This window comes from Aspergillus tubingensis (assembly GCF_013340325.1).
Source record: "Aspergillus tubingensis WU-2223L DNA, scaffold_15, whole genome shotgun sequence".
Classification (NCBI taxonomy): Eukaryota; Fungi; Ascomycota; class Eurotiomycetes; order Eurotiales; family Aspergillaceae; genus Aspergillus; species Aspergillus tubingensis.
The window spans coordinates 698,890-726,020 of NW_023336289.1; the positions used below are offsets into that span (position 1 = coordinate 698,890).

General features: G+C 50.8%; 11 protein-coding genes and 1 non-coding gene across 12 annotated transcripts; 6 read left to right on the forward strand and 6 right to left on the reverse strand.

The window, feature by feature from the left end:
• Nucleotides 1–2,545: 2,545 nt before the first annotated feature.
• On the forward strand, nt 2,546–2,936 carry AtWU_11059 (methyltransferase domain family protein; the record flags this gene model as incomplete). The annotated part of the gene is made up of 2 exons (XM_035506161.1): nt 2,546–2,703; nt 2,753–2,936. 2 exons carry the CDS (start codon nt 2,546–2,548, stop codon nt 2,934–2,936), a joined length of 342 nt encoding a protein of 113 aa, XP_035362054.1.
• A 1,436-nt stretch (nt 2,937–4,372) lies between these two features.
• Nucleotides 4,373–5,715, reverse strand: AtWU_11060 (amphiphysin; the record flags this gene model as incomplete). The annotated part of the gene is made up of 3 exons (XM_035506162.1): nt 4,373–4,395; nt 4,451–5,467; nt 5,532–5,715. 3 exons carry the CDS (start codon nt 5,713–5,715, stop codon nt 4,373–4,375), a joined length of 1,224 nt encoding a protein of 407 aa, XP_035362055.1.
• A 1,398-nt stretch (nt 5,716–7,113) lies between these two features.
• Nucleotides 7,114–8,893, forward strand: AtWU_11061 (IscS subfamily cysteine desulfurase; the record flags this gene model as incomplete). The annotated part of the gene is made up of 2 exons (XM_035506163.1): nt 7,114–8,238; nt 8,471–8,893. The coding sequence occupies 2 exons, from the start codon at nt 7,114–7,116 to the stop codon at nt 8,891–8,893; spliced, it is 1,548 nt and encodes a 515-aa protein (XP_035362056.1).
• A 2,065-nt stretch (nt 8,894–10,958) lies between these two features.
• On the forward strand, nt 10,959–12,476 carry AtWU_11062 (indoleamine 2,3-dioxygenase; the record flags this gene model as incomplete). Its single annotated transcript, XM_035506164.1, has 2 exons — nt 10,959–11,249; nt 11,301–12,476. The coding sequence occupies 2 exons, from the start codon at nt 10,959–10,961 to the stop codon at nt 12,474–12,476; spliced, it is 1,467 nt and encodes a 488-aa protein (XP_035362057.1).
• Nucleotides 12,477–12,958: 482 nt separating this feature from the next.
• Nucleotides 12,959–13,577, forward strand: AtWU_11063 (mismatched base pair and cruciform DNA recognition protein; the record flags this gene model as incomplete). The annotated part of the gene is made up of 2 exons (XM_035506165.1): nt 12,959–13,087; nt 13,149–13,577. 2 exons carry the CDS (start codon nt 12,959–12,961, stop codon nt 13,575–13,577), a joined length of 558 nt encoding a protein of 185 aa, XP_035362058.1.
• Nucleotides 13,578–13,780: 203 nt separating this feature from the next.
• Nucleotides 13,781–14,927, reverse strand: AtWU_11064 (putative protein kinase; the record flags this gene model as incomplete). The annotated part of the gene is made up of 4 exons (XM_035506166.1): nt 13,781–13,968; nt 14,026–14,191; nt 14,245–14,549; nt 14,606–14,927. 4 exons carry the CDS (start codon nt 14,925–14,927, stop codon nt 13,781–13,783), a joined length of 981 nt encoding a protein of 326 aa, XP_035362059.1.
• Nucleotides 14,928–15,471: 544 nt separating this feature from the next.
• On the reverse strand, nt 15,472–15,543 carry AtWU_t261. Its single transcript has one exon. It is a non-coding gene; the product is annotated as a tRNA-Arg (tRNA).
• A 283-nt stretch (nt 15,544–15,826) lies between these two features.
• AtWU_11065 (serine/threonine-protein kinase SRPK) lies at nt 15,827–16,697 on the reverse strand (the record flags this gene model as incomplete). The annotated part of the gene is made up of 2 exons (XM_035506167.1): nt 15,827–16,450; nt 16,524–16,697. 2 exons carry the CDS (start codon nt 16,695–16,697, stop codon nt 15,827–15,829), a joined length of 798 nt encoding a protein of 265 aa, XP_035362060.1.
• A 1,222-nt stretch (nt 16,698–17,919) lies between these two features.
• Nucleotides 17,920–18,503, forward strand: AtWU_11066 (uncharacterized protein; the record flags this gene model as incomplete). Its single annotated transcript, XM_035506168.1, has 2 exons — nt 17,920–18,041; nt 18,125–18,503. 2 exons carry the CDS (start codon nt 17,920–17,922, stop codon nt 18,501–18,503), a joined length of 501 nt encoding a protein of 166 aa, XP_035362061.1.
• A 380-nt stretch (nt 18,504–18,883) lies between these two features.
• AtWU_11067 (putative endosomal sorting complex protein TSG101) lies at nt 18,884–20,802 on the reverse strand (the record flags this gene model as incomplete). The annotated part of the gene is made up of 4 exons (XM_035506169.1): nt 18,884–20,230; nt 20,286–20,524; nt 20,588–20,696; nt 20,749–20,802. 4 exons carry the CDS (start codon nt 20,800–20,802, stop codon nt 18,884–18,886), a joined length of 1,749 nt encoding a protein of 582 aa, XP_035362062.1.
• A 1,579-nt stretch (nt 20,803–22,381) lies between these two features.
• Nucleotides 22,382–23,583, forward strand: preB (alpha-factor pheromone receptor STE2; the record flags this gene model as incomplete). Its single annotated transcript, XM_035506170.1, has 2 exons — nt 22,382–23,123; nt 23,186–23,583. 2 exons carry the CDS (start codon nt 22,382–22,384, stop codon nt 23,581–23,583), a joined length of 1,140 nt encoding a protein of 379 aa, XP_035362063.1.
• A 537-nt stretch (nt 23,584–24,120) lies between these two features.
• On the reverse strand, nt 24,121–26,420 carry sly1 (syntaxin-binding protein; the record flags this gene model as incomplete). Its single annotated transcript, XM_035506171.1, has 4 exons — nt 24,121–25,592; nt 25,648–26,030; nt 26,101–26,317; nt 26,381–26,420. 4 exons carry the CDS (start codon nt 26,418–26,420, stop codon nt 24,121–24,123), a joined length of 2,112 nt encoding a protein of 703 aa, XP_035362064.1.
• Between the last annotated feature and the right edge of the window lie 711 nt (nt 26,421–27,131).

Here is a 27,131-nt window from a genome sequence, read left to right on the forward strand (position 1 = left end):
AGTACTAGTAGTTAGAAGATGTTCGAGATCCCTTGCCTTGGAAGAGAGAGGGAGAGCGGGTTTGTTGGCCACCATGCCAAATGCTACCTCCGAGGATAATTGTGTTCCTAGTTAGGGAGAATCTGACCTACATGTGAACCGAGCAAGGAAAGGATAAGCTCTAGCGCTCTGATGTCTAGTAACTAGTGTATGCTACGCTACGCCACCGTTTAATATCAACATTCAACACCCCGCATCTTAGGGCTCACTAAACTGTCGATCACCCCCGGCGTGGCCCAATAGCGGCGTGGTGCCTCCCGCAGGAGCAGGAACCAGTTAATCTATTTTACTGTGGCGGAGGGAAAGCGGGAGAGGGGAAACAGGAACATGAGGTTGTTCCTCGGACCGAACGGTACATGTGATTTTGCTTGTTCCATTTTAGCAAACGCACGATGGATGTGTGGTATCTATCTTGCAGGATGAAGAGGAGGGGGATAAGATACTTTGATCCTGAGTGCTGGGTTGGGTACCGTGCGTCTAGATGCATGCATGCACCTCCTCTCGTCTCGTGTCGTGCCCGGAGATATGCCTGGATTGGGATAGTGTGGGATCTAGACTGGGATGCTCAGCGATTGTATTTGGGAAGATCTAATCTCATGTTTATCACCCAGTTCTTTGGTGGCAGCTAGCTTGTTGTTGGTGTGGTTGCGGTTCTGGCCGTTCTTGGCTTGTGCGCAAAGTGCCATGTTTCTTTTCCTTGCACCAATTTTGAAGTGCTGCTTCCTCGATTAGTGTGATGGTGATTGTCAATGGGAAATTAGCTATGTTTGGAGCTAGAGTGTTGTTGGAATAAGGATGTTTTAAGTACCTGGGTTGAGTGAAGGCTCTTTTTTGGGCCTCGTGGTGGGTTCTCATTATTGGGTTCGGGCGGCTCTTGCAATACTTAGCAACGGCGGTTCTAGAAGATGAACGCGATATGCAGTTTCAGGGTGATCGCTCTGGTGAGACTGGACTATTTTGGATCTGTTTTAGTCTGATCTTTGATGGGATTGATGGACGTGCATGGGGTGATTGATGTTATAAAGGGGAAATGCCCATATTTGGATGGCTTGAGGTAGTTGGTTTGGTGAAACAGCAATGGTGAGACGACTAAACAATTTTCTAGCAGTGATAATCCAGCCAAGGATAACGCTAAGAAAACTTTTACTCGCACCAAAATTTCCTTCTGGCGATTATGAGTCTTGCGGTGTTCTGCAGGCTGCAGCATCTCTGGAGAGCATCCGGTCGTGAATATTGCTTTCAACGAGAGCCGACACGACACAATAGGAATAAGGCCCTAATTACAGAAGCGATGAATTAACAGGCAGAGTTTTCAATAGGGGTGAATAGATAGGCAGGTGATCTGCCTACTCCGTCCGTTTCCTCATCGATCATGAGTGCAGCCAGCGCTGGTTAACTACGAGATATCATTCGAGCGTTCAAGTATGTGCCGTTAGAGTCACAACTAGAGCTCTGTAGCTCTCTAACAGGATAATTGGACGTGGATATCATGAAATTCCCAAGTTTTGCTTCCTCGTCGCTATACTGCAACAACAACAACAACAACATCAACATTGGATATGTGAGGGTCGTCCCAAGAATCATTATTCTCATCTAAGCTTTGTCGCAGGGTTTTAATTGTAACATATCAGAAGCTCCGAGTAACAGGGTCTTTAACGGTGTGCTAAAATTCTAGAAAAACCTCACTATAGCTAGAAGTAACCTCTACAGTGGCTAGAGGTATCGTCACCATCCCCGAGTTCATCTTGGTCACATATATCTTCAAATCAGAAGACAATGTCCCGCCTGTCTTGCCATTTGATATGCGCCATGATATGACATAGGGTAGATTTTCTGCCAGTGGGTATTTTAAGGTTGAACAACGTCGTACTATGTATGTGTTTCTGGAAGTTGTAATTGTCTTCATTTGCAGCGAGGTCACTTTGTGCTGTCTTATTCGTGGCGTCTATGTATACAGTGTAGTCCACTCCGAATCTGAAGTGGACAGAACACAAGAATGTAATTGTCCTGGCAACGAGGAACCCACTATAACACAATTTGACATACATACCTTTGCTAATCGATCAATAGTATCAAATTAAGTGCCAATGGATCTATAGTATCTATGCACGTGACCCCGTGACATTTGGGTCTGGCTTCCAGACGCCTTTTATTACTGACGCGTCAAACCTACTTCAATTTTGGTATTACTCGCAGGCGGCCAGCACATCCCTTAAATTGGCTAGGGTTTACGATGAAATCATGCTACGATATGTCAGATACACTCAAGCGCAAGGCCATTGACGATCCCCAGTGTCCTTCTGTACGGCCTCGCGGTAACTTCAGGCCGCAACCAACGATAAGATGGTCAATCGAGCCCAATTCGATTGATTCAATTCTACGCGATAACAGTCGAGACCGCCTCTATGTCTCTCCGGTAGTCTGGACTATGAGACATCTACGGCTCTTGGGTTGCGGGTTCAGTCTGAAGACCAGCAAAAGGAAGAATCGCCCACACTCGCAAGTTATGTTATCGGATTCGCCCGTTCACGATCTTCGAAAACCAAATCTGCCTGCAGACCTCCGTCGTGCAATGTTGCAGTTTGCAGGGCGAAGGACGTTGGAGGTCAAGAAAACGGCTATCAAAGAAATAGTTGGCGCCTATGGTTTCTCCCGTCTCAGGCAGTTGGCTTTGATGCCGGCCCTCGACCGACCTTGCTAACAGCCACCACAGCTATGAATCTTTGTCTTTCTACTTCCGCCAGCAGCCTGTCGCGAGTGTTTGGACAGAGGGCATATTCTTCCTCAACTCCACCGGCCCATCTCTCGCCTATGTCACATTCGATGGAATACAATCCCGTCGGAGCAAGTTCGTACACAACTCACCGGGAAAGGGATTCAATTGGGCCCGTGCTTAGGACATGTGATAAGAAGCTGCGATCTGTTCAGCTAGAAAATACTGTCGAAGATCCATATATAATGGGAATGTTAATCGCGCTTGCCCAAGAGCAGCGGCGGCACAGGCAGAGAAATGAGCAGCACGACCAAGAAGCTGCTGAGTGCTCAATCATGAAATGTGCCGATGAACACATAACCAACAGCACATCTTCTGGCACGCCACCTCGTTGCGGCACCGACCGAAGCCCCCATTACTGTGGTCAGTGTATCCGGGTATGTAGCACATCACACGAATACATCATCCCAGCTTGCTGAAGAATCTGAAGGTCGTCATCCTTGCCACTTCTGGAGTGAAAGACGATTGTCTATACGTCTACATCGCTTCTATCTCTGTCGCGTTTCTTGGGAAGTTTGACGAACCGTGGCGCTCTTCACCGAACTCACCGGTTGTGATAGAATACTATCCTATCCCTATCAGATCTCCTATAAAGTCGTTGAACAAGCTGCACCGAGTACTCTGTGCGGAGTCATGTCGCTTTTGTGCCGGCGATAGCCCACAAGCTCTTGACTGAGCCTATGGAATCTTATCTTGAAATAAGGGCCTCTACCATTTCCAACGCGAAGCATGAAAGACATTAGGCCGCCAAGGATACCTCACATGCTTAACGATATCTAAGAGCCCAAAAAGACCGAGCTTGATCGCGGTTACCCCGGTATACGATTCGGACTCTGGTGCTTATTCATGCTTGAACCCTTGAAGAACCCAGCAATCCCTCGGAGCCATATGGTCTCTTCAGGGACCCATGCATGGTACGCAAAAGAAAAGCTGTTGGGCCCGACGCCTGGAAGCCAGACTCGACTTCGTTTAGTCGTCACGAGTGACATCCGCCCTGCTTCTCTCCAGGTCCAATAGCATCACAATGGATAGAGCCGTGACGTCTGTTAATGGTTTACAAACTGCAAGAGGTTGAGAATTTGCACAATTTGACAGTAACATGACTCCCGTGATGGCCAGATTTCTGAGCCAAAAGTTTACTATCATACACTAGAGTGACCGAATTTCTCAAGGACCTAGCTCCTTGATAGAAGGCTTTGGATGGACAGCATCATTGCAAATTCCATATCTCTCTCACTGCGATTGCTTTTCGTCTACGTGATAACCAAGATGAATAACATATCACGGCGTCTAGTAAAATATGTGTAGGAATGAATTGAAATGCTTCCGAAGTTCTATAGAACCCAAAGTAATGGTAGATATGCAGTAGGAATAAACAACCTCGATATTATCAATATGTACAACGAACGGTCATCATCATGCAACGCTCTATGGCAAGAATAAAAAACGACTGGCAATTCCTACTTGTCAAGTAATACCATGGCACTCCGAAAACTCCAGGTAACCAGTGATGACATTGACGAGTCAGGAATAAGGATATTATATAGCTAAAGCATAATGCTAGTTCAGCTGGACGTAGTTTGCTGGGTACACGAGTTAGCAAGCTAGTTCTCAATAATGACACACGGTCATGCTTACCAGGAAATTGTCCCTCTCGTCCGTCAACACGGCCGCTCCACCACTCATTCTGGTTATCCGTTCGCTGTGTGATCTCGATGACATCACCTGCGGAGAAGCTCAGATCGCCGTGCGCCTGGGCCTCGTAGTCATATAGTGCCGTGACCGTTTCGACGGGGGCGCTGAATCGAGCGGGCTTAGGTTTCGGGGGCGGAGGGGCGGGCTTGCTCTTCGCCGCGGCGGTAAAGCTGCTGCCTGCAGTTGCAGAGTAAGGCGGCGGGGGGTTTTCGACAACATCGGGATCTCGCTGACGTGAGGCGTAACCACTCTTGCCCTCTTGCGCCAATTTGTCCTTGGGGGTAAGCTTCGAGCCGGGTTTGCGCCCGCCCGTGGCTTTGAAGTGGACGATGCTGAGCTCCTCAGCGCGCTCCTTGACGTCTCCGCGCTTGTTCTCGAACGCTTCCTCGATGTCCAGGTTCAGATCGAAGTAGCCGATATTGATGCCCTGCATTCGCTCGTGTAGTGTGTAGAAGACGTTCAGTTGCATGTAGTAGAAGGACTGGAACAGAGGACGGATGAATTCGGCCTCCAGAGCGAACAGCTTGGGCAGCTCGTCCTTGAGCAGGTCATTGTAGTAGTTGTAATCCTGCGTCGCTTGCTCCACATCATTTTCAGCCTTGTAAAGCGCCTTCTCATCCTTCAGCGACTTGTCCTTTTTATCCTGCAGCTTCTTGAGCGAGTTCTTGTGGCGGTCGTAGTCGAGTTTCTTGTGGTCTCGCTTCACCGCGACTTTGCGGATCACCTTGATCACCTCCAATAGCTGCTGTGCAGGGCTGATGACGCGGGTGTCGATCATCTCTAACTCGGGCACCAGCGATTCTTGGAGGTCCCGCACAATCGCCTCGTATTCCTCACAAGCCCGGATACCCTCCGGATTGCCCTCGATCGTATAGGAGCTAGGGTCGGAAGCACGACCGGAGATGGGTTTGTAGAGTTCCGTCATCGCTTTGGAGAAACCGATCTGGTGGTTCAACATGCCTAGAAAAAAAGGTCAGTCAGCAAAAAGGAGGGGTAGCTGCGAGACGGGGGGATCCGTGTGTACCATTGATGGCATCGAAGTACTTCTTAGACTCATCGTGCAGTTTCTTGGTCTCCTTTTCGAGTTCTTGAAACCGCCGCTCAGCGTCCAGGTAGACAGGGTCCTTGGTATGCTCGCCAATATTGAACTTGGCCTTGAACTGTTGTGGAGCGCGGACAATGCTCTTCTGAAAGCCCTTCAAACTCATCTCTGATTGGCCGCAGGTCGCCCAACGCCCGCGGAAGGGTTCGGTTTAGGAGAACAGGAGAGTGGTGGTGCTAGGAAGTGGTGTAAAGGGGTCGGGAGACGGTCGCAAAGGCGTAGGAGCGTCGAGAAAGTTGAATAACCAAAGCAGATCAGACCAGGAATCTCGTGGTAGGCCAGAAGTGGGGAGGAAGTGCCTTTTGTTCACGGCAAAGGGACTAGTGAGGACTAAAGAATACTGGCTGCCGGTGACGGTTAGACTGCCATGGTTCGTGGCTGAGCTATGACATAATGCTCTGCCTGCTCACCGTGGCTGAGTTTTAATGTGGCTCCCCCTTTCTTGTTCGTGTTTGGGTGTTGGTTCCAGTTGGGTTCCTGATCAAATGGTAAGGCTGCAGAAGGGAAAGGAAAAATATGGAGTAGCCTGGAGACTATAATAGTAAGTAAGCAAAAAATCTATAAGATCAGCCCCTCTCCAGGCTCCAGAACTTCTTCTTCTTCTTCTTCTCTCCAGACCCCTGAAGAACTTCGATCCCAGATGTGGCTCAGGGTCGGATCGTAGGGCCGATTATTCAGCCGGGGGGGCTCGGAGTGTCGGAAGCAGCAGCAGCAAAGATTCTCCATGGCTTTTGCGGTGTTTGTTAGGCACCAGAGTATCCGGTTGCACTAGTGGCCACTATCGTCAACACAGACCTCGACGCCCAAGAATTTTTCCCTCGTTTTCCGCCGGTTTCTGCCACATCAATGGTCCTGTGCCCCGTGATCGGTCGAGCGTTGGTTGTCACGATGCTTTCTTCTCAGCTCGTCAGCCGTCAGCCGTCAGCGGCCAACACATAAGGCTGGGTCATCCCAGTGGGAAATCCGGGGAAATTCACCGATGACGAGGTTGTCGGCCAGCAACATCGACGGGACTCAATGATTGTCTCACAATGAATGTGGAATGTGCGCTCCATAGCTGTGTGCCTGGATTCGGCCATCCCTTTTAGGATCTTTCGTCTGATCAATCAATCCAACATGCCTTCTTACATTGGCATGCGCATTGGGCGATGGGAGCCAAGCATAGGATTCCTGGAGCTTATAGACTCATCTTAGACCCGTCTTACGTTTACCTCACTACATAAGCCAACTCACTAATCAACTTCTCCGTAGTCGCAGTTGGTCTCCGCGGGAAGCTGGCGAACTCCCCTTATCAAGGGCCCAAGTAACACCGAGACCGAGCCCCAATGGGGAAATGGCCGGACTATCTGATAAATCCGATCGGGCCTAGCGGGCTCGGCAATGATATAACCGGATCCAAACTTTTTCCCACCGGGCGAACTCGTCGTCCCCCTGCTGTCATCTTCCTTTGGTCATCAACTGTTCATCCATCGTGTATGGTACAGTTGCAGATTTCATTCACATCATGTCTACTATGACCCCTACTGCCTTGAGACAGGCATCCCGGGCTTACGCCCGTCGGCTTTTGTCGACTCCGCATGGCTCTCTGACGGCATCCCTGCCCCGACGGGTGGTCGCCACCAGCGCTGCTATACCCAGACGCTCGTACGTCTCCGAAACCAAGGCTGGAAATGCCCAGGTTACGGTGGACACGGCCATCAAGCAGGACCAGAAGGCTTTTGTGAACCAGACTGGACTTAATGCGCAGAAGGTTAACCTTCCTGGTTCGGGCATCTCCGGCGATGCGTCCATGAGCCCTACCGCCGGCATTCTGAAGCAGGCGACTGTTATGGACCAAGGCACCCGCCCTGTCTACCTCGACATGCAGGCAACGACCCCGACGGATCCCCGTGTCCTTGACGCCATGCTTCCCTACCTTACCGGCATCTACGGAAACCCCCATTCCAGAACCCACGCCTACGGCTGGGAGTCCGAGAAAGCTGTCGAACAAGCCAGAGAACACGTCGCCAAGCTTATCGGCGCCGACCCCAAGGAAATCATCTTCACCAGCGGCGCTACTGAGAGTAACAACATGAGCATCAAGGGTGTCGCCAGATTCTTCGGTCGCTCTGGCAAGAAGAAGCACATCATCACCACCCAGACTGAGCACAAGTGTGTTTTGGACAGCTGCAGGCACTTGCAGGACGAGGGATTCGATGTGACATACCTGCCCGTGCAGAGCAATGGATTGATTCGGATGGAAGAGCTGGAGGCGGCCATTCGTCCCGACACTGCCCTTGTCAGTATCATGGCTGTCAACAATGAGATTGGTGTCATTCAGCCCATGGAGGAGATCGGAAAGCTTTGTCGCTCGAAGAAGATCTTCTTCCACACCGACGGTGCCCAGGCTGTGGGCAAGATCCCCCTGGATGTCAACAAGCTGAACATTGATTTGATGTCGATTTCCAGTCACAAGATCTATGGCCCCAAGGGTATGGGTGCATGCTATGTTCGCCGTAGGCCCAGAGTTCGTCTCGAGCCTATCATTTCCGGAGGTGGACAGGAGAGAGGTCTCCGCAGTGGCACCATTGCCCCCCACCTTGTAGTCGGATTTGGTGAGGCTTGCCGTATTGCATATGAAGACATGGAGGTATGTTCCACTTTTCCTCTTTTAAACTCAACCTTTCCCAGTCAAGAAATTCCCGCGATGATTATAAGCTATAATATGTATCGATTAACTGAGGCGCCATGGGGGTAGCGACACGCAAAGCGTGTCCCCATGGCGCTTTGACGACCGTAGCAGGGGTGATGAGTCGGGTTGTTGCATTTGTTTATTGCGAGACAGCGAAGTCGATGAGAAAGTAGCTGACCAATCTGCACAGTATGACTCCAAGCACATCGCAAGGCTCTCGAAGCGCCTGAGCGACGGCCTCTTGGCCATGGAACACACCACGCTCAACGGTGATCCTGACCGCCACTACCCCGGTTGTGTCAACATCTCCTTTGCCTACATTGAAGGCGAGTCGCTTCTGATGGCTCTGAAGGACATTGCCCTCTCATCCGGTAGTGCCTGCACGTCCGCCTCCTTGGAACCCAGCTACGTCCTGCGGGCCCTGGGCAGCAGCGACGAGAGCGCCCACAGCAGTATCCGGTTCGGTATTGGCCGGTTCACGACCGACAGTGAGATTGACTACGTGCTCAAGGCGGTGCAAGACCGCGTCCACTTCCTGCGGGAGCTGAGCCCGCTGTGGGAGATGGTCCAGGAGGGTATCGATTTGAACTCGATTGAATGGAGCCAGCACTAAAACTTTCTCTTTCTGTGTTAAAGACTGACTGCGAGGGCGGTTATATGGTCGTATACCAGGCGCATACTTGTTGTTTCTTTTCCAGATATCAGCGGTGGGATGGCGTTCATATAGTGTGTAACATTATAGGATTGATGACGATCTGTCCAGTCTGTACGAAAAAAATGGATATTAATGACCAATCAATTGATCGACCTAGAGAGATGAATAGTAGTATGTAGACAGACGCTTTATCGGCAACAAATAGTACTTGTGAACGATAAGATGACCTTTGGAGTGACTTTGAGTGATTTGTGTCTGTATTTCTCAGCGAGTCATGCATATATGGACCATGACTATGCCCCCCAGGTATTGATGGGTATTCGGAGAAAGTATTGTCGACAGATACCCATGATCTAGTTAGTTAGTAGTGGCATCCCACCTATGATTGCTTCCATGTCTGCTGACTCACGAAGGAGGCACCGAATCGGGCCAGTTGCAGGTGCTGTATGATTGGCTGTATAGTGGTGGTAGTAATAGTCTCACGTGATTGACGTTTGACGCGGAGAACTCCCGGCGCCGAGGTAATCACTGATCACGTCTTCAGTGGAAAAAGAAAGACAGACGGAAATTCTCCGGTGGATTGAACCAGGTTTGAAAATGTGCTATGTCAAAGACTAAAGATAATCATGCAGATCAGTAGTTGTCCAACCAGCGAGGTCGGAAGTCGAAATAAGATGGGCAGCTCCGCACGGGGCCGACCAACTCACCGCAGACCCGAACGGGGTGGCGTGGGTGGGAGCGAATACGCCCCCCAGCTCGCTTAACTGCCCGATTTCGCACTCGGCCTCCCCTCCCACGCAGTCCCGGTTCATTCTCTAGCACTCAGCCTACTGGAATCCGGTGGACACCCCTTTCGCTCGCACCCAGTCCTCCCGCTGGCGTTGTCCCAAGGGCCTCATCTACTCCAGATGCGCCTGCGCCCATCAACTTTACCCATGGGATGGTTCACAGTTCACGCCTCCCTTCTCCGTCGCTGCTGATATGACGGATATCTTCATCAACCAAGATTCCCCAACAACCAAAACTCTGTCTCTCAAACCGCCCGTCTTCCTGGCCACTGCAATATATTCGCCTCTACTCTCTCCCGTCTGGCCTGCACTTAAGTTGGATCCGGCCCACTTGACCTCTGGTCACGACGGTCCATCCACGGACTAGTCAACTGTCCTACCCTTCACCATGGGTACAGAATATACTACCTCCACGATCGCTGGCTCTACCCCTGTTTCGTGTCGGTCGACGGTTTCCGGGTGACACAATCGCCGTTATTACGGAATGACTGGCCCTGGGTCGCCAGGCTGATTAATTCTCTCGTCCGGCTATTCGGTCCTCGCGGCTTTCCTGGGAACTTGTCCTGGTGGAAAATGGTCGCTGATTATTTAACTTCGGGAGAGGACCATTGTACGATGGGCTTAGTTTGAGCAAATTTTCCTTCCCCTTTCTCTTTTACCTTTCCCTCCCTCATCTCGCCATCTTTTGTGTCCAAATCTGTCCCGGTTGTTCCCGTGACCTTCACAAACCTCACTTTTCTGACAATTACCAGACCTGGCGTTGCCTTTCGTGCCTGGTCTCCTGCTCTGAGCCTTGCTCGTCTTGCTGTGACCTGGGTCAGATCAACCGAAGCCTTGTTTTCCTGACTGCATCGCAGTTGTGAGGCGTCCGTAACAGGCCCGACACGACACCTACTTCTGTTTGTGTCCGATCTTGTCAGCTTTTACTTGGTCGGTTGGGATCTCGCCTGCTTTGTCGCAGTGTGTGCGTCACACGACTGTTGCTTTCCTAGAGATTGTCCGGACTCACGTCCGGGCACTGGAACCTCTCCTTCCTCCGAGCTTCCATATTATTCCGCTCGACGTCAAGTCCCGGACAATCAGCGAACCTTACGCGACTGCCCTCGCTGTGAGCCCACTCGCACGTGAGCATCTACTACATTAATATTAGGCCTCGTCGCTGGCTCTTTGGGCATTTCCATTCACCCCGACTCGTATCTTGTGTCGTTTAGGTTGTTTTGAGCCGTCCCATCATCATGCTTCCTCCGATTCCAGCATTGGCGGACTACGGCATCTCGGCGGACCATGGCTTCCTCCCTCCAGAGCCTCCGCTTGAGATCTTGCCAGACCCTTATTATGCCAAGTGGGAGTGGGTCGTTTCCAACCTGCAGGCACTTCTGACTAGCCGGAGGATCCGGGAGGTGGTCGACCATATGTCCACGCTGTCTACATCATATCTCCAGTCGGAGAACGAGTGGCACAGGGCCTATGTCGTACTGGTATTTATGCTGCACGGGTATGTGTGGGGGGGCAGCAAGCCGGCAGAGGTAGGTGACACAAAGCTACAGAGTGGTTCCTGAGCTAATTTTGGTGACCAGAAAATCCCGCCTCAGCTGACCGTCCCACTATTCGACGTCTGCGAGCACCTGGGTCTGCCACCCGTGGCCACTTATGCAGGGGTGTGTTTGTGGAACTATAAGCCTATTTTCCCGGAGGAACCGATCGATGATTTACGTAATCTGGACACCATCAACACGTTCACAGGGTCTTTGGATGAGAAGTGGTTCTACCTGGTCTCAGTGGCCATTGAAGCTCGTGGAGCACCCTCGATCCCGCTGGTGCTGCAAGCAATTGCGGCGGCCCGGGCTGGAAACAGTCTAGTAGTCACCGAATGCCTGCAGCGACTTGCCGAGGTGCTGGACGAGGTAGGGTCGCTGTTGGAGCGCATGTACGAGCATTGCGATCCGTACGTGTTCTACCACCGCATCCGGCCCTACCTGGCTGGGAGCAAGAACATGGCTGATGCCGGTCTCCCGCATGGTCTGTTATACGACTATGGAAACGGGCAGCCCGAGTATCGACAGTATGGCGGCGGTAGCAACGCCCAGAGCTCACTGATCCAGTTTTTCGACATCGCTCTGGGCATTGAGCACCGTCCGACCGGGGAGACGCGTCCGAACAACACCCCGATGAAGGACGAGAAAGAGGGTGTTGCTGGGGCACCTCGTCACGGGTTCATCCAGGAGATGCGTACATACATGCCTGCAGCGCATCGTCGTTTCTTGGAGCATGTCAATGCAGTGGCCAACATCCGACAGTACGTGGAAGCACGACGGTCGGACAAGGCACTGTGCATTGCATACGACGCATGTCTGTCGATGCTTCGGGCAATGCGCGACAAGCACATTCAAGTCGTATCCCGCTATATCATTATTCAATCTCGGGACGCTCGATCCAGTCGCCCAGCGCGCGCAACCAGTCCCAAGAGACCCATCAACTTGGCGACCGCCCGAAACGGCGAGAAGCCGGACAGCAAGAAATTGCGGGGCACGGGTGGAACAGCCTTGATCCCGTTCCTGAAACAAGCTCGGGATGAGACGGGCGAGCCAGCGATCGATGCATGGGCCCGTCGGCTGTTGAGTACAGGACCGTCGGAGTCTAGCTTCGCGGCGCTGAGCAAAGTGGACGAGGACCACGATGGACATCTCCAGGTAGTGGGGCTGTCAGGAACATGGGCAGCGGATGATAGTGAGGGTGGCATTTGTCATTGGTAGCATTGCATGGAATAGATGCTGCATGATTTTATTTTTGTTTGTTCATGATTCACTAATGAGCGGGTCGGTGTTTTCACTATCAGCATTGAGACAGCCGATGACGATGATGATGACGAGGGGGGGATGATCGATGTACATAGAGCGATGAATACTTTGATTATGACGAGACTGATGAATGCATGAGAGATTGGACGTCATTATTGCTTGCCTGTTTGCCTCCTTGCCCCTTTTGTTCCTGTTGCGGATCCATTTTGGTGTCACTTCGACTCTGCCGTGCCTGGCGATGACGTCGGTGTTTGACGTCATGTACCCCGGACTCACCACCACCATCTATCTATAAATACACCCACAACATCAACACCATCAACACAGCATTACACAAAGAAGCAAATAACCACTACTACTACACTACATTACATTACAATCAATCTACTCTCTACTACACTTCCTGAACCAATACTACACACACACCAACAACCACAATGTCCTCCACCGACTCCCCCAACAACAACACAACCACCACCACCTCGACCCTTAAATCATACGTCGACCAAGCAACCGGCATGGTCCAACGCGCCGCTGGCTCCCTAACCGGCGACTCCTCCACCCAGGTTCGTTTCCCCTTCCCATCCCCATCACCATCAACCCCACAAACTAACAACCTCCATCTAGTCCACCGGCTCTGCCACCCAATCCCGCGGCGAAGCTGAACACAACGCCAGCCACAACAACTTCACCAAGCTTGGACCCGTTACCGCCGACCCTGCCACAGGCGCTGCGGCCACAGACCACCCGCAGCGCAGCAACGGCAGCTGGGACCAGACCGTCGGTTCTGCGAAGGAGTCCCTAGGCAATCTGATTGGAAATGAGGGTCTGAGGAAGGCTGGGCAGGAGCAGAATGCGGCTGGAAAGCAGGCCGAGGCGGAGGGCCAGGTGAGGGATTGGAAGGAGGGTGTTGAGGGTAGGGCTAAGGGAGCTGTGGGCAAGGTCGCGGCTGCGGCGACGGGGGATGAGGAGGAGGAGAGGAAGTGGAGGGATGTGCATGATGAGGGGAAGGTTAGGGAGAGGGGGGTCGAGAGTGAGGTTCAGAAGAGGTATTGATCACTCCCTCCGGAAGAGGGATGGATGACACGATATGATTGATATGACTGTTTGATATGGGAATGGAGTTATTAATTTGCTTTGTTATCCCGTGTGGTTTGTAATATTAGCACGTACTATTAAGTAACGAAGATACTATTGTTTACATTCACATTGCTGTATGGTAGATGACGCTGTAGTACAGAGAGGCTGGCTTTAGTATCTCATATATAACTTTGCAACCACTCATCCTCCGCCAACTCCCGAGCAGAACTACGCTTCTCTGGCTCCCACTGCAGCATCTTTCGCATGAGACGCAAAAATGCTTCCCTCTCTGCCTTTCCCTCCAGACTCGTCTCCCTTTCTTCAAGGGGGATCCGTTCGGTCAATAAATCCGGATGGAGGAAAGCACCTATACTCATCAGTCAAGGGTCCTAATCCAAATCTCCTCAAATACCGTATAATATACCTTCATCTGAGAAAAACCTATCTCTCAACTGCCCCCGCGCAAGCAAACTCTGAGGCGGCGGTCCAAGAAGATTAATCATCTCCGCAAGATGCGCTCGGCTCCGGTACCTCTCATCTACAGGATCGTATCCCGTGAATAAAGAACCACCTTCGTATAGATCCCAGATCTGTTCATCAACCATGAGCAGATATCCACAAGGTTAGATAATAATTGTCTCACCATGCACCCCACATTCCATATATCAACACTATACGTCCACGGAACTCCCAGTATCACCTCCGGCGCTCGATAAATCCGAGGCTGTATGAATTCCCTCTGGTATTCATCATTGATAACCATGGCAGAACCAAGGTCACAGAGTACAGGACCACCAACATCCTTGGGTACTTTGAGTACCCGGGACATGTATATCATTCTGTCATAGACCTCTTTCCTCGGGACGGGTCGTTGGAGTTCAATTTCTTCAATGTCAGTGAAGACAAAGTCATCATTGATGCCGAGCATGATGTTATAAGCCTTGATATCTAATACATTACACCACGTGGGTATCACAAAACCAGGATAATAGTGGACTACGAACCAGTATGCGCTACCCCACACTCAGTATGAAGATACTCCAACGCCATAAACAACCGATGAAGAACAACAGCAAGAATCACCGAAGGTAACCTCTCCACCGGATTCCGGCGCAGGAAGGTTAGAACACTCTCCCATAACGGCGGGTGCACGAGACAGCGATGCTTATCCCCCAGCCCATTGATATAGAACGTATCGAGCAAGGTTCTTACAACATCGCGACCGGGATGATTACTTTCAGACTGCTGTTCCATCTGTCTATACATTTCGAGCTCGTCATCAACTTGCATCCCCATACACTCCGCCTGGAGGAAGATCTTGAGCATGACATAGCGCCGGTTACTATAGTGATAATTCATGTATGTAGTAAGCATCAGATACACCCTTCAACAGTTACTAACAGCAAAGGAAATCATGAATATCCCACTCCATGTCCCGCGCAAGCCACGCTGTTGAAGTTGATCCATATCCCAATTTACCAATAACTTGGTACTGTTCTTTGATCACTTCTCCTATCCGTGTAAGATAGTACTGTGAGGCGGTATATTCGGGGATAGTCTCTTCTTCTATCTGGTGCCAATTGGGGATGCGAGTGAAGTTGAGGTTGTTGAAATCTAAGGGTTTCCAGCATCGCCCTAGCTGGGGTAGAGATCTAAGGAGCGATGAGAGCATGGTTCGAGGTAGGTTTAGTCTTAAACGGTCGTGTAATCATCAGCCGTTAATGTTGACAATGAGAGCAGAGCAATCACAGGGCGGGTCTACAGGAGGAGCGCGCTAGGCTGAATGCGGAAAGCCTAATCAGATCCACCACAATAATATTTGGGACCGAAAAAATTTGACCCTCAGATGGAGTCTGAGGAGGCAAAAAGTTGACCTACGCAGGACTCGAACCTGCAATCTCTTGATCCGTAGTCAAGCGCCTTACCATTGGGCCAGCAGGCCAGCTGATATATTTGAGTGACTATCTATGGCTTTATAAACCAAGGATACAAGCAGCGCTAAGGACAAGCTAATCGTGGATAAGCCATTGTATGGATATTACCTTAAGGCTCATATGGTAGAGCTCTCCAGTTATATCTATGTTATAAAGATACTAGCAATCTTGGTGCGTGAGGTGAGCACCGTGAAGGAGACCAAGCAGTAGAAAAGCAATCCATTAGGTACTGGCTCTCTAACTATCTCTATAGTGTCCATCAGAAGGTCATCCCTTGATAATCTACCATATTTACAGCCCCTTCCCCCCTCTCTCAAGTCTCACCTGAGCAATGAATTCTCGGCTGGGCTTAAGGTCCTCCATATCGAGGAGCTCAATGTACCGACGCGCTGGCATTTCCAGACCCTCGACCATGTGGCTTTTCGGCTGTCCACCATCACCCATCTGTTTCAGCCGGAACACATTCCATTCCCAGGGGGTGAGGTGATCATCAGGCAATCCATCTGGAGGACAATTGACTGCCTGGTTAAACATTGTCTTGAAAAACTGTGGCTTTGAGAGGATTTGAACGGGATACGTCCTCCTCTTCCAATGCCCCAGTTGCGGCAAGCGAGGGTCCGTAACAACCATGTAGTTCCGATCCTGAGGCCCTGGAACTTCCAGTCCAGGATCAGGCAGCTTTGGATCAATATCTGACTTCCTGTACAGTTTGAGCGACTCACACCAAAACGGAGGGTTACCTTGTGGGCCATGATCAAGGTGAAAATGATAGGGCGCTGGTGATGACGCTTCTTCAGTCATAGCATCGTTCTCCCAGTCGCAATTATCGCCTCCTTTGCAGGGCTCGAGGCCGTTGGCATGGAGAGCTTCGGCTGCTTCGTGTACTTTCGCGTCGGCGACAATGAGGGTGGTTCCCTGCAGAGTTGTGTCAGTGTCTTTCCTTTTCTTCTTGAATGTTAGCAGGATATGGGTGAAGAACAGAGCTTACCAGCCTGCAGGGAATCTCGACGCCGTAACTTTCCAAAGCAACCTCTCCAATGAAAGCACAGGGTATTCTGGCCTCTTGCAGCCATATTGTAACCGCTTCGGCTGACTTCATCCCAATTTTAGCTGGCTCCATCTCAAACCAGGGCACTTGCGTTGAGGGATTTGTGGAAGCCATTTTTAGTTTGCAGTCGTTTATCTGTAAAGCATCTGCATATTCTCTTTGGTGGATGTTGAGGGTCTTTTATGGTTACACGAGATCAGTGGTCTTCAAAGTATATCGCTCCTGTCGTTCTTGTTTTTTGTTCTACACCGGAGATTTGCTGGAAAGTTCTTATTCTCGTCGGGCATGATCCGACCTAGTGAGAGGATGAACGGCATGATGAAGACAAGAGGCTATTCCCTTAAACTTTCGTCCTGTCGGTACTTCACGTAGTGGATCATTGCTGCTTAGCTGCGATTATTGTGTAGGGATAGAACCTTTAATGCACCAGCAGAGTACCTTCTTTAATAGAGTTGAGGTTCACACGATGTAAGGTACCAACTGCTGTGCATTCTGGGCAGCTTCCTTGAATTCTGTCGAATAATGGGAGTTGTACCTTTAACCCTTTTTTTTTTTTTTTTTTTTGGTGACCCATATACTAAATAGATGGTAGTATGTCTCACATGGTGGATGATAAGGGGCCCTGCGGACAAAGTGATAGGAGAATAGCCCTATCTGCTCATCATTGAACATGGGCAACCGCCGACAAACAAAGAATAACCAAGAATCACATATTGTCAACCTTTATTGCTTGCCAGTCCTAAGCTCTTATCCACTTAACCAGACATACAAGATTCGAGATCTACCGCGAAGCTTCACTATCTGAAGATTGCGAGCCACACCTAATCCAATGACCATTTCCAGACCTAAAATAACATAACACCCAACTTAATTCTACACCCACTCAAATCTAGCCCGTTTCACCCTATTTCTACCTCCCATCCACAATAGGTTACACCCGTCCCCTCTATGCCCAAAAAGCATAGGGCAAAATCCAACTCTAAAAATGAGTCTCGAACTAAAAGCCCAGACTACGCTTCAGAAGTTCCCCTAGGTATGCAGATCCCTCAATCTTAGCCCGGGCCCTTCTCCACGACGATCCCATCCGTTTATTCCCCTCACACATCGGATCTCGGCCCAAGTTGAACAGGTCCCATGCATATGATGGTGTGCCCCTGCACCCTAACTGTCCCTGTCCCAGTCAGTCCCAACTCATCCCGTCCCATATACTATTATCTACTACTACACTCCACCCTCCAGTAGTACCTCTCTTTCTACTACTTCCTCCAACCTCACTCATCATCAAAACCAAATATACCACCGGAAAAAAAATACTAATAAAAAAAACACCACCAAAATGCGCCTCTCCTCCCTTTTCCTCCTCCCCACCCTTCTAGCCACCACAGCCATATGTGCCCCGGAACCCATCCCTAATGTGAACCTCAACGACAACAACCTCCTCGCTCTCGCGCAAGCCTTGTTCGTGGCCCCCATTCTCCCAATAACCTAACCAACCCACATAAATCGATTAGTACTATATGTTTACTGATAACCTCATACAGAAAACCTTCCCTCCCCACACAAACCCAACAACCACCCAACCTAGAGAGCGTCTCCCCTCCACCACACGCCGTCGTGCATCAAGTCATCACAGCCGTTCCTCCCACAGCGCTCGCGCAGCTCTTCGTGCCCGCGAAGCGCGTCGCCATGGCGAGTGAGTTCAGCGCTGGGAATACGCCCGAGTGGTATAAGGCGCTGCCGACGGACGTGCAGAGTTACTTTGCTGAGGTGAAGAGGCAGATTGCGGCGACGGGGGTGGGTGAGGCGAAGGCTGCGGAGGAGACGAAGTCGAGTGGTGGTAGTAGTGTTTCTGCTGAGTTGAGTGGGTGGATGCTTGGGTTGGTTGGTGCTGTTGCTGTTGTTGGGGGGGTTGTGGTTTAGGGTTTGGGTTTGAAGTACCAGCATGGGGTTACTGGTGGGGGTGGTTGGAGATTGTATAGGCATAGTGGGATTTGTTGGAATGGGGGTTGGAATTAATGGTTGTGGGGATGGCTTACTGTCGGGTAGTTGTGTCGAAGGTTATGGATTTGAAAACGTTTGGTCATTGGGTTTTTCTAATTTTAGTTGATTATCTTGCTTCTGTTTCCTGATTGTTGAAAATCGTACGGAATAGTGCTCTTGCACTTGCTATTTCAAACCAACTACGGACGCCAAGCTATGTACATTGTCTGGCCAACATGTATCGACCTTATGGGTATCTATCTACAGATCCGTCTACATGGGTCTCGCAATCAAAAAAGAGTGATCCCATCATCGTAACATCAATGCACTTCCAATCCCATGCCTTTGCCTATCTTCCGTATCAATGCCCGTTTCAAGAACGCTTCTCGCGCAAGGCCACGCGTGTGACGTGACCAGGTCTCAACACCAATGACACCCTTAACCAGCGCAGCTTGAAGGGCGTAGATGGCCTGCTGGATACCGCGTTCCTCCGCAACCAAGTCGTACAATTGTTTGCCGACAACAGTCGGGGCGACGAGAACTTCGTCGATCGGTGGAAGACCCGACGCAACGGGATCTGTGCTCGATGACGGGGCTGAAGATGATATACGGCTTTGCGCATCGGCGATGACGCCATCTGCGCGCATGAGAGATTGCTGCAGGGTTGTGGTGTTTGATTGAAGAGTCGCATTGAGTGTGTTGAGCGACGATACTTCGCCTTGAAGAGTGGCAATTGCCGCATGCAGCGAGTGGGATTGAGAAATCAAGGATTGAGCGGCAGTCTCGGACTGTGCGACATTTGCTTGCAGTGTTTCTGCTAGAGTCTTGGAAACAGCGCGTAGTAGGGCGTCCTTCTCAGGATTCGGTGGGATAGGGGGCGCCGGGCCGGTGGGCGTGAACGAGGGGAGCTCGAGCTCAAACGGAGAGGTGAGAAGATCTTGCGTCTCTGCCTTGGGACGTGAAGCTGGTTGCTGCGCTTGCTGAGGTCCAGCATGTGGTGACGGTTGGGGTGGGACTTGCTGTGGCGGAGGTCTCTGATAGACTGTAGGAGGGGCTTGTTGTACGGGGTAGTAATTATTCTGTTGCGGAAGCCCACGACCCGAATCTTCTGGACGAATAACGTGGGTACCATTCAATGGCCGGAACTGCGCTGGCCCAGCCTGGTATGCCGGTGTCGACTGGGATACATGTTGCGGCTGTTGGGGCAAATGATACTGCCCGGATGCCATTGCAGGTGCTTGGCTGCGCTCCGGTGGGTACTGTGGCCTGTTCATAGGACTGCCCATGCTTGCCTGTGGTTGCATCTGTAGCCGCCTAGAATCATGCTCCTTCGGTGGCAGTGGGGGTAGCGGAGGGGGAGACGAGTACCGCGCTGATGACGGAGTGCTCTGTGGTTGTGGCTCAGGTGTTTGCCCAGGTTTCGGGGGCGGCGGCGGTGGCACCTGAGCAGTTACCTGCGGGGAGGCATTCGGAGCGCTATGGGTAGGCGAGGGCCGATTGATTGTGGTATCGAGCTCCGGAGGCAGAGGGGGTAGAGGAGGTGCTTGTGCCTGTACCTGCGCTGGCGGCGGTCGCGGCTGCACAGGCTGTTGTTGTTTATATTTCACCGGCGGCTCCTTGGCGAAAACCTCACGAAGTATCATTAAGAAATCAATCAAAGATGATCGCTAAGCTTGGGTGTCAGCGATATGACATGCGCATTGCGACTGCACGATGACTAACCTCCCATGCCTCAGCCCAGTGTGCCAGGTAGTGATGGTACACCCTCCCTTCCAGAGTGACATGCTGACCCACACGAACAGCCATGTCTTGTGTTGGTGTAACATAAACCAATGGTGGTTCCCTGGGGTATGTGTTGGGGATCCATAGCGTGATGGGAAACTTGTAAACAGTTCCGCGGAATGTCACAGGCAACGTGCCGGTCAGTTGGAGGAGGAGGGCAGAGAAACCGTTTTCATATGCTAGAAGTCGAGGAAAAGACGCGGTCAGCAGGAGCACAGTAAGATCGCAGAACGGTGGCATACTGTAAACTTCAGTCCTGGGGCCCAGCGAAGGGTATTGACCGAGCACATTGGCTACATCATAGTAGGTGCGATTGGGGTCCTGGTAGGTTTGTCGGGGATCGTAGTGGTCCTATCCCTAATCAGTGGAAGATTGTATGGGCGCGTGTTCAGTGATTATCTACCCTGATAAGGACACTGTACAGCCAGTTAAGCGTCCTTTGCGGCACAGCAGCCATGATGGAGGGGGCGAAGGCGCATGATGGGGAAAGTGGGATGGCGGAGTTGGAGTTGGAGTGGGAGTGGGAGCTAGACTAACTGGGCATTGTTGGTGCCTCGCAGCCTCGCTCCACCGCCGCGGCAGTTCCCCGCAACTTCTCCCGCTGACATCTTGATCTATAAAATCACCTTGTCAATACTCAATCAACCTTAAAAGCCTCTATCCTAGCGGATACAAACTCGCTAGAAACTGCTAATGACTTAGTAATTGTGCAGGGTCAACGGATGAAGAGTAGAGTGTAGTAAGGAGTTTAGTGTTGTGGCTGGAAGTGGAATATATAAAAAGGATAGGGTACTAAGCTACGTAGCACTAAATGGCGTGTGGCATCACAAGCATCATTCTCTCGGTTATCATGAACAAAACATGGTACTTGTATCCTACTAGCAGTACCAAAGACTTTCCGTCACCTCACAGTCATGCATAACTTCACTAGTACCTACAGGCCGAAGTTTTATCTGCTGCTACAAACTCGGTTCTGCCTCCCTGTACTGACTCGCCCCTATCGGGTGGCATTCCATTACCCCCAACCCCCAAAGCAATAGTATAGTAATGGTGTTAGCTGGGGGCCTGGAATTAACATGAGTCTGGAAGCTCTCAAGACACTTGATTTTAGGTGATCTCATTGCTAAGCACACATAGGCGATGGCGCAAAACCGACTAGATTTATGATGATATTACGATTACCAATAGCTTGATGGGAATCCCCAAAACACCCGACAATTCCGCGAGAGATACGTATAGCCAACCATTTAGCTTTGAGCCAAAGTGTTCCAGCCCGAACGCATTCTATATGGAATAACACGTAAGCAGGCAATCCAAAGGACTAAGGCCTATTTACTCCAAAAAACCATTGCGCTGCTCAGGACATACAATATGGAAGCGGCGGGTTCTCAATTCCCAGCTCCTGGATCGGATGAAATACACACCCCATGATACATAGTAGCTAGACGAATGCACAGATACAAGAATATTGATCCAGTCCAACAGACACGAATATTCTCATGGACAAATATTTTACCAGAGGTAAGAGGTAAATACATGTCTGTACGTGATTAGTGTTGACCAACAATCTAGTCTTCCATCAGGGGCCCCCCTTTCCACTTGCCATTGTTCTTTGAAATGAACTTGATATTGTTTGTCTTACATTAAACATTTTCACAAACACCTTCTGGAGCTTATTGCTCAATGCGGTGAAGATTGGCATTGTTTAGGGTTGGTATCCACTTTGTTCCATCATAGTATTGTTGCCCTCATATCAGCTCCATCCTACATATTGTCTGTTTCGGTGTTGCAAAACAATATGCAGCATCGCAAGGTGCCTTGGCACGATGAATGTACAGCCATGGCTTTTAAGTTGGAAGATAGAATTGGCCGTATTGCCCGAACATCTGTTATCCCCTTTCGATGGTCTATACAAGTCGTCTTCTCAACCTCCCATCTTCGTCCGTTGAAGAACCTGTCCACCTTAGCAACTCGTGATACTTGATCCTCACGTTGCAGAGCATATCAACCATACCTGCTACAAGAAAACAGCCACAATGGCCTCATTGGATCCTTTTACCCAGAACGTCACCTTCCATACTGGCGATGGGACTGCGTTCGAGGTGAACGTGCAGGACATTGACACCTTCTTGCAGTACTGCATCCAGATCTGCACCAACTATGGCGCCCAGCTTGGAGCTTCCATCGTGCTCTTCGTCATCCTCCTGCTCCTGACCAGACCCGAGAAGCGCAGCTCCAGTGTCTTCATCCTCAATTGCGCTGCCCTGCTCTCCAACGTTGGCCGTCTCTTCTGTCAAATCGTGTATTTCACCACCGACTTCGTGAAAGTGTATGCCTACTTCTCAGGAGACTTCTCTCAAGTGCCAACCTCCGCATACGCCAACTCCGTCATCGCAGTGGTATTCTACACCATCCTCGTGATATGCATCGAGGCTTCGCTTGTCCTGCAGGTCCAGGTCATCTGCGCGAACCTCGGTCGTGTATACCGACAGGTCCTCCTCTCACTATCCATCGTGATTGCACTGATCCCAGTCGGATTCCGTATGGGCATGATGGTCGAGAACGCCATAACAATCATGGCAGCCGAAAGCAGCATACACCTCGTCTGGCTTCAAAGTGCAGAGAACATCACCGCCACAATCAGCATCTGCTTCTTCTGCGCCATCTTCGTTGGCAAGCTCGGATTCGCCATTCGTCAGCGCCGCAGACTCGGAGTGCGGGACTTTGGCCCGATGAAGGTCATCTTCGTTATGGGTTGCCAGACTTTGGTTATTCCAGGTATGTGAAACCTCCCCCCACCCTCTCTCACCATTATATCTATAACTGAACCCCGCCCACAGCCATCTTCTCAATCATCCACTACATCGCCGCCGTCCCAGCCCTATCATCCAACGTCGTCACCCTAGTCACCATCTCTCTCCCTCTCTCCTCCATCTGGGCCGGTGTCACCTTGACCAAAGCCTCCACTGGTGCTGGCTCTAGCCCTGCCACCGGCTCCGGATCTGGTTCGTCAGGCCGCAATCTCTGGAACGTGCTATCCTTTCCTGTTTTGGAGAGTAGAAACACTACCACTACTACCACTTCCTCAATGCCAACTATGAATCCAGTTTCAACCTGCTACGCCGATAATGGCTCCTCCAAGCAGCTCAAGCAGCAGACTAATACCGAGGAAATCGGCATCACTGTCGAGCATGAAATCTCGGTGCAGAGCTCCAAGAGGGAGAGGGATATGGTTTGAACTGAATCTTGATTACTACTGCTCCGTTGGCGTGATTCGAAGGGACTTGTTCGTATTTCTCTGGGGTTGTAGAATATGGGTATGGTGGTTATCATCAACTTGTTATCTCCGGACTTCCTCATCTAATTATGTTTTTCTTTTGTGACTAACTTCTGAATTGTTGCGATGCACCGCGCATCAGTGACCTTTATTTCGTTTGTTTAATGCTTATTACCGTGTCTATTGGCATGATAGGTAGTTTTCTTGCGGCGGCCGATTAACTGGCATTTAATGGATTTTATATTGTTTGTTACATGGGACAAATTCACTTTAGGTAGGGTTAGCTGGTACTAGTAGGTGTATTGTCCAGTAGTATCCGACAGCGACTATACCCTTTTGTAGTGTATCTCTCGCGGAAATGCCACGCTACGATGGGCTTTGACATAAGGATCATCACCATAAGCGTTTCAATTAGCTATACTAAGTACTATACGTTGAAGGCAAACTCTATTTGCGACCGCTCCTCTCACAATACCGCCCAGCTGCGTAAAAAGACGCTCAGCCCTCCCTGCCCAACTTCGCCAAAGATTCCGTAAGGAAGTCTCTGGCGTTCATCAGATCCGTGCTGCCGTAAACAACCCTCCGCTTCGGCGCCCCATGCACCCCACGGTTGGCGGCCCCGTCAGCGCCTGGTTGTCCGCTTGTCCGGCTAACCCAGTCCTGCAAGTTGCCATATTCATCCATGCTGCCGCCACCGACGGTGAAGACAATCGCTTCGTTGAAAGCCTGTCGGCGCTGGCCGAAGGTGGCGCTCATGCCGGGCCCGGAGCTGTTCAGGCTCTGTCCTTGGGCGTTGCGCGACGCCGAGGCCGGAGGCATGGCGCCTCGGGCGTTGGCGCTGCGGGGGTCGAAGTAGAGGTAGCTTTCTGTCTTGGCGATAGCGGAGCTGGAGGCGGAGGTTGGGTCCATAATCGATTCGGTGATCTTGGTCAGGGTCAGGTCCTTGTTGGCGGGCAGGAAATTCTTGACGCCGGAAATGAGGGAGTCGAAGTTGGCGCCGAGGGCTCCAGAGGTGATGCGATCAGTCAGTTGGTTGGAGAGAGAGGAGAAGCCGCGGAAGAGGTTAGAGGACTGTTGTTGGGGAGCGGCTGTTGCGGTAGTCATCATGGTCATGCGCGTTATTTCTCGGACCTGTCTGACATAGGCGATGGGAGTCACATCCGTGACGCCGATGCGAGTTAGGGCCTCTTCAAATTGGGTCATCTCAGAGCGGGAAACCTCTGTTTCAGTGCTCAGGAACCAGATGATGAAAAGACGGAGCTTGTCCAGGGGTTCGTTGCCTTTGCTGGAGTCATTGATGAGTTCCATTATCTGGGCCTTGGTTTGTTTGGTGATGTTTTCTTCCAGTTCGAAGAAGTTATCCAGCTGGCGGTCTTTGATTCCCTTGAGCAGGGCGGTCGCAATGTTCATGTGCATGTCAAGAATCGCCTTGCGCTCCCGAAGTTCTGGAAGGAGTGTGATGGCAGCCTTGAGATGTTGTGCAGAGGCGCTGGTGTCGTTTTGTAGATCTTCAATCGAGGAAGCGCCGGTCTTCTTTGTGATCTCAGTGGCGTCTTCCTTGTAACGTGTAAGCTCCGCATCGATGTCTTCCGCGACCTGAGGAAATGGCGCGCCGGCATTACGCTTCCAGAAGAAGTCGTTGCTATTCAAGTCATATGCTCTCTTTGCCACGCCCTTCGCAGGGTTTGCTTCATCGGTGGACTCCACGGTGATCCGATTGAGGCGCATCTGTAGAACGTCCTGCACCAGAGACTGGTACGTCCACGAGTGGGAAAGCATAGGCACTAAATCCACGTTGCGATCGACAATAATCAAAACGGGTCGCGATGAGGGAACTCCAGGCGTGTTCTTCTTGTTTGAAAATAAATTGTCTTTCGAGTTAAGGATGTGATCGCGTAGCTTGCGGTCCAGCTTTGTTGCTATTAACTCTGCCGCGCCGCCCTTAGGACACCGGATAATGGGGATAGCACCTGTTCGTATTCACCCGTCAGTTAAGGAAAAAAAGGACCATGTCGATTGACCTACCCATTGTGACGCTGACGCTGAACAACCCGCTTACAATCCTATCCACAATCGCATCCAGATCATCGTCGCTGGTTTGCGCACTGTTGATCTTCCAGTATGCATCGTTTCCTAGCCCCAAGCTGAAAAGGTCCGGCTCAGCCACGATGAAGTTCAGATACTGATCATAAACCTGTGCGACATGCTCTGCGGTTCCGGTTGTCGCTATCTGAGACGCAAAGTCTTCGAGGAGGGGTCTGGGTACGGAGGAGAGGAAGTTGACGTAGGCGGGAGAGTAAAGACCGCGAGAAAGGTCGTTTGTGATCGCTTCGACATTAGAAGGTGTAGGTTCGACGAGGTAAACCACAGGAACGTCGGGAATTGGGTATCGTGTGGAATTGATATTTCTGGCGCAGGTCGTTAGCTACGTCACGTACGCAGAGCGATCGATTTAGGGGCCTTGACCAGGGTCCGTACAGATGAATTGTGACTCCCCAAGCTCTGAGGTCATTGACCCGCAGCACGCTGCTGATGACATCCCTTCCCATATTATCAAACACTAGGACCTTCCAGATAGGATCGCCATCCTCATTCAGTACAGGGGTAGAAATGAGGCCCTGCGCAGACGCATCGTGGTGGGCGTCTTCCGCGGGTTGCGGTTCATGGTTCAAGTTGAGAATCTTGTGAATGGAGGCTGAGATTGAGTTAGGAAACTATGAGGATCTGCACAAATCCAATACGGACAGCAGAAACCTACCGACCTGACGGTCCCTCAAAGACGTTTGTTGCGAGGCCATAGTAGTTCGATTTAAGCTGGACTTGCTTTCACCTCGGATGGTTATCACGATTACCTGGAATGGCCAAGATTCATGACATGTGGTGAGGGGACAGGGGCAAGGAGATCAAGCGATGCGATAGTGAATTCCGGGGAGAAAAGCAGCAATACTTTTTAAACTCCGCTGGAGATAGATAATATGATAGAGAGGAATTACCCACTCATCAGTCTGTAACTACACACTCTCCACCTGGCATCCTGAGAAGCTCCCGCAATTGATGAGGAGATGACATAAGCTCCCGCCCAGCCAATCTGGGCACTGCGATCATGTGCCTCACGCTAGGTCGGAAGAGGCGTAGCTCATTTCAGGCGTGGCCCAACCGAGCGCCGCCCGGCTTTTTCAGTCTCACGACAACCAGCACTACCAACCACCCTCCCTCTCCCCCCATCCCTATCCCTTCCACCCTTCCTCGTAAAGCAAATGACTATGCTGCTAAGCTGCAGTCCCGAGTGGTTCTTTGTATAACACCTTTTCTTATCATCTTTTAAGACAGAATAAGAAGAAAAGGTCCACCCAGGACAGGCAGTACGAGTGACTTTTTGCCTCAGCTGCTTTTGCAACCAAAAGAAAAAGACAGGAGAAAGTGAGGCTGGCAGGAGAGAAGAGTGACAAGGACAAGGATACAAACACAAGGCTTTTATTTGTTTAAAAGGATTGCTTGGGAAAGCCGGA